We start from the raw sequence: 3,391 nt of genomic DNA, 5'->3' as shown, positions 1-3,391 counted from the left end.
TATTATCTTTATAAAATGTTATATTATTAAACCAAAAATAAATTATTTCATTATAAACTTAAATTAAATTATAATAAGAAAATAAATTAAAGAAATTACATAAAAATGAGAATTTTTAAATAGTTGATTTGATTTTAACATCGATTATCGTTTTTCAAAATTTTATGATATTTTCAAATTTATATTTTCATTCAAAAATAAAAACATTTTTTTCTTCTCAAAACCACATAAAATCGCTTTATAACATCGATAGACCCAAAATATAAAACGAAACATTAAAATTAAGATGTATCTTGTTGCATTGCACGGGTCCCCTTCTAGTAATTCTATTAAGAGACATTCTTTGAATCGTCAAGAGTTGAATCTTGCTTGACAAAAAAAATCTGTTTTCTAATGGTTCTGAAACTCTCTGAATGATTTTATATCTTAAATCTCTCTCTTAACCATTTAACGCCCTAATCTTACTCTTAACAAGTATCAAACAATTATATTTCGTTTTGTATTATATCACAAGAAAATCCTAATCATTTGGAGTGTGATTTTGCAGTTCAAAGAGGTTAGAACGAAAACTTCATACAGAAAACCAAGTTTATACATACTTTAAAAAAGAAAAAAAACTTTATACAGAAAACCAAGTTTTTCTAGACCTGCTTTTGTCAATTAAAATACACACTTCAAAGCTCTTCTCATTCTATACAAACAGCTTCTCCTGAAGCGTTGAGTTCTTATAACGGTAGATATGATTCCCCCTTTAACCCATCACTTAACCAATAAACCATATGAGCATCATGCAAGACTCAAACCCATATTGACCTCATGAGCATTAATCGAACAAGTGTTCATTCATAATACAAGAAAAGACGATAACGTACAACTCTAAAGATCAAAGCATATGATTAATAGTCAGCAAGTGAATAGATTTAGATCAAGAGCGTCATTCCAAGCCTTTCACATTCTGTACGACAACAGTTTTAAAGATCCATGAAAAGATTTTGAATGTACTTATTGGCAAACAAACTTCTATCAAGAATCCAATCTTCAATCATGGCTTGAGCATTCACAGCCTGATCGGTTGACACAAAATGCCCAGCCGCTAACACCACCACATGGCTCAAATTATCTGACTTTTGCACGTAACCTGCAAGACCACCATTCACATACCAGATATCTCTTTCTGCATCCAAAAACTTCTGAAGCCCCTCCCATTTCATCTTCTTCATCCAAGATTCAGCAGCAAACACCCCATCTCTCAAATCACACTGCCCTTGAAACAGCAATAACTTAGTGTTCTTAACAAGGTACTCCACCTTGAACCTCACACTTTTCATCACATCTGAATGCAATGCTGCCCCAACCACCTTACTACACTTCTCAAAAACCATAGATTCATCCACTCCCAATGCCTTTTTAACCTCTGGGTTCTTCAAGAACTCTTCTACCCAAATCGAATCATAAGGACGATACCTCCTGAAGTCAAACAAAGTAGCTAAACCGGTGGCGTTTTGTAGAAAACTGAACACATTGTTTCTTGCATCAGTAGCATCACTCCAGTTACCAGCTTTTGTTAACTGAATAGCCTCGAATTGAAGCCTCTCCAATTGGGTTTTCTGTTTTTCATTGATTAAACCATGATAGTAACTTTGCAGAGCATGAGTGCCCACTTGGGTTTCGGGATCGGTTAACCCATTTCCAATTGCCAATCCATGTAAATTGACTCGTTTTGAAAGGGGTAAAAGGGGGTTTCTTTTAAGAATGTAGTACCCAATTGATGGCACGTACTTTCCAGCGTAACTCTCACCTGTAATGTAAATTGGACGATATCTAAACGACGGGTCTAAAGCAATAAACTTCCTGATCGCAATGAACAGATGCCTTGCTACAGATTCTTGGTCTGTTGGGATCTCTTCCGGTGTTGAAGCGATACTAAAGCCGGTTCCAATCGGATTATCAAGAAAAAGAAGTCCAAATATTCGGTTCCAAGAACCGGGATTAGGTTGGAGCTCAAGGTGTTCGACGTTTTGCTTCAGAGAAGGTGTTAGTCGCCATGGACCAAGTTCGTAGAAATTCCCGGTCATGGAGGAGCAACCAGGTCCACCTTGAAGCCAAATGACAAGTGGGGTTTGAGAAAGAGAAGTGTCATCAGGATTTTGGGCTTCATAGAACGCATAAAAAATGGCTGAGCCGGTGGTGGAATTGACCGGGAGGTAGCCGGATTTTGTAGGGAGAGCTTCTTTGGGGAGCGTAGAGGCGGATGAGTGCGTATGTCGGTGGAAGAGGAGTGTGAGGAAGAGGAGGAGGTTGAAGGGCGTTGACTCCATTGAAGACAGATTTATGAACTCGATATGATCACTTTCTATTTTTGTAAAGCTCATGGTGGTGCTGACGGAAATAAATATACCCACGTGATGTTGAACGAGTTTCCTTTATTTATTTATTTATGGTCACGTGGTTACTTCAAGATATAGAAATGATGTATATTTTGAAACAAGTGTATTAGAGTTTCTTTGGTCTTAATTTTGTTAGGAGATGGATCCCTTACACTAACACCATTAAAGAAACATCCCTTAACTCCAAGGATAAATAGATCTTTTTAGTTTTGCCTTATTTTTAAATTAAAATTAAAAGATTATATATTATTGTAATACATATATATATATATATATATGCATACACACACATATATATACATATAGGGGCAGGTTCAAATGAAAACCATGTCATTCTAAAAAACCGTGTAAACCAAAATCGACTAATAGAAAAATTCCATTCTTTTTTAATTAAATTTAATCAATAAGGTCACTTTGGTCATTTTCATTATTTTTTTCATAAATAAAGAAGTTATTAAGAAATATTAAATAAGGAAATTTAATAATGGAAATTATATAAATGGAATGACTTAAAGATTTTAATATTTTATAATATTAAAAATTGATTTTTTTTTATTCAATGAAGCTGGAAACATTCATTAAGATTTTATCTTGTTATGTAATGAATGAATATTTTGAGGTTCATTGTATAAAAAATTACCAGTTATGAACATGTTTCATATGAAAAGGTTTTAAAATGAAAAGGTTTCATATTACAATAGCATAATATATTAATGTTCAAATGAAAAGGTTTTAAAATGAAAAGGTTTCATATTACAATAGCATAATATATTAATGTTCATATGAAAAGGTTTTAAAATGAAAAGGTTTCATATTACCATAGCATAATATATTAATGTTCATATGAAAAGGTTTCATTACGAAGAAACGGTTGCATATTATATATATTAAATGCATAATGAAAAGGTTTCATCATAATGAAACGGGTGCATAATATATTTCATTCTTTATGCAATTAATGTTCATATCAGAAGGTTTCATTATAAAATGTTTTATTTGCTTCT

The 3,391-nt window shown here is 33.0% G+C and overlaps 1 protein-coding gene across 1 annotated transcript; it reads right to left on the bottom strand.

Moving 5' to 3' along the window:
• Nucleotides 1-793: 793 nt before the first annotated feature.
• Nucleotides 794-2,318, bottom strand: LOC112528003 (serine carboxypeptidase-like 50). Its single transcript, XM_025138884.1, has one exon. It carries the CDS (start codon nt 2,316-2,318, stop codon nt 972-974), a length of 1,347 nt encoding a protein of 448 aa, XP_024994652.1. The 3' UTR covers nt 794-971.
• Nucleotides 2,319-3,391: the final 1,073 nt, after the last annotated feature.

The sequence above is a fragment of the Cynara cardunculus genome (assembly GCF_001531365.2).
Source record: "Cynara cardunculus var. scolymus isolate 2C chromosome LG 15, CcrdV1, whole genome shotgun sequence".
Classification (NCBI taxonomy): Eukaryota; Viridiplantae; Streptophyta; class Magnoliopsida; order Asterales; family Asteraceae; genus Cynara; species Cynara cardunculus.
Note: the sequence above shows the minus strand (reverse complement) of the source record. Positions and strands in the feature narration are given on the sequence as shown.

Coding starts and splice junctions, on each gene's coding strand:
- LOC112528003 (XM_025138884.1), bottom strand. CDS start 2,318: ATGGAGTCAACGCCCTTCAACCTCCTCCTCTTCCTCACACTCCTCTTC.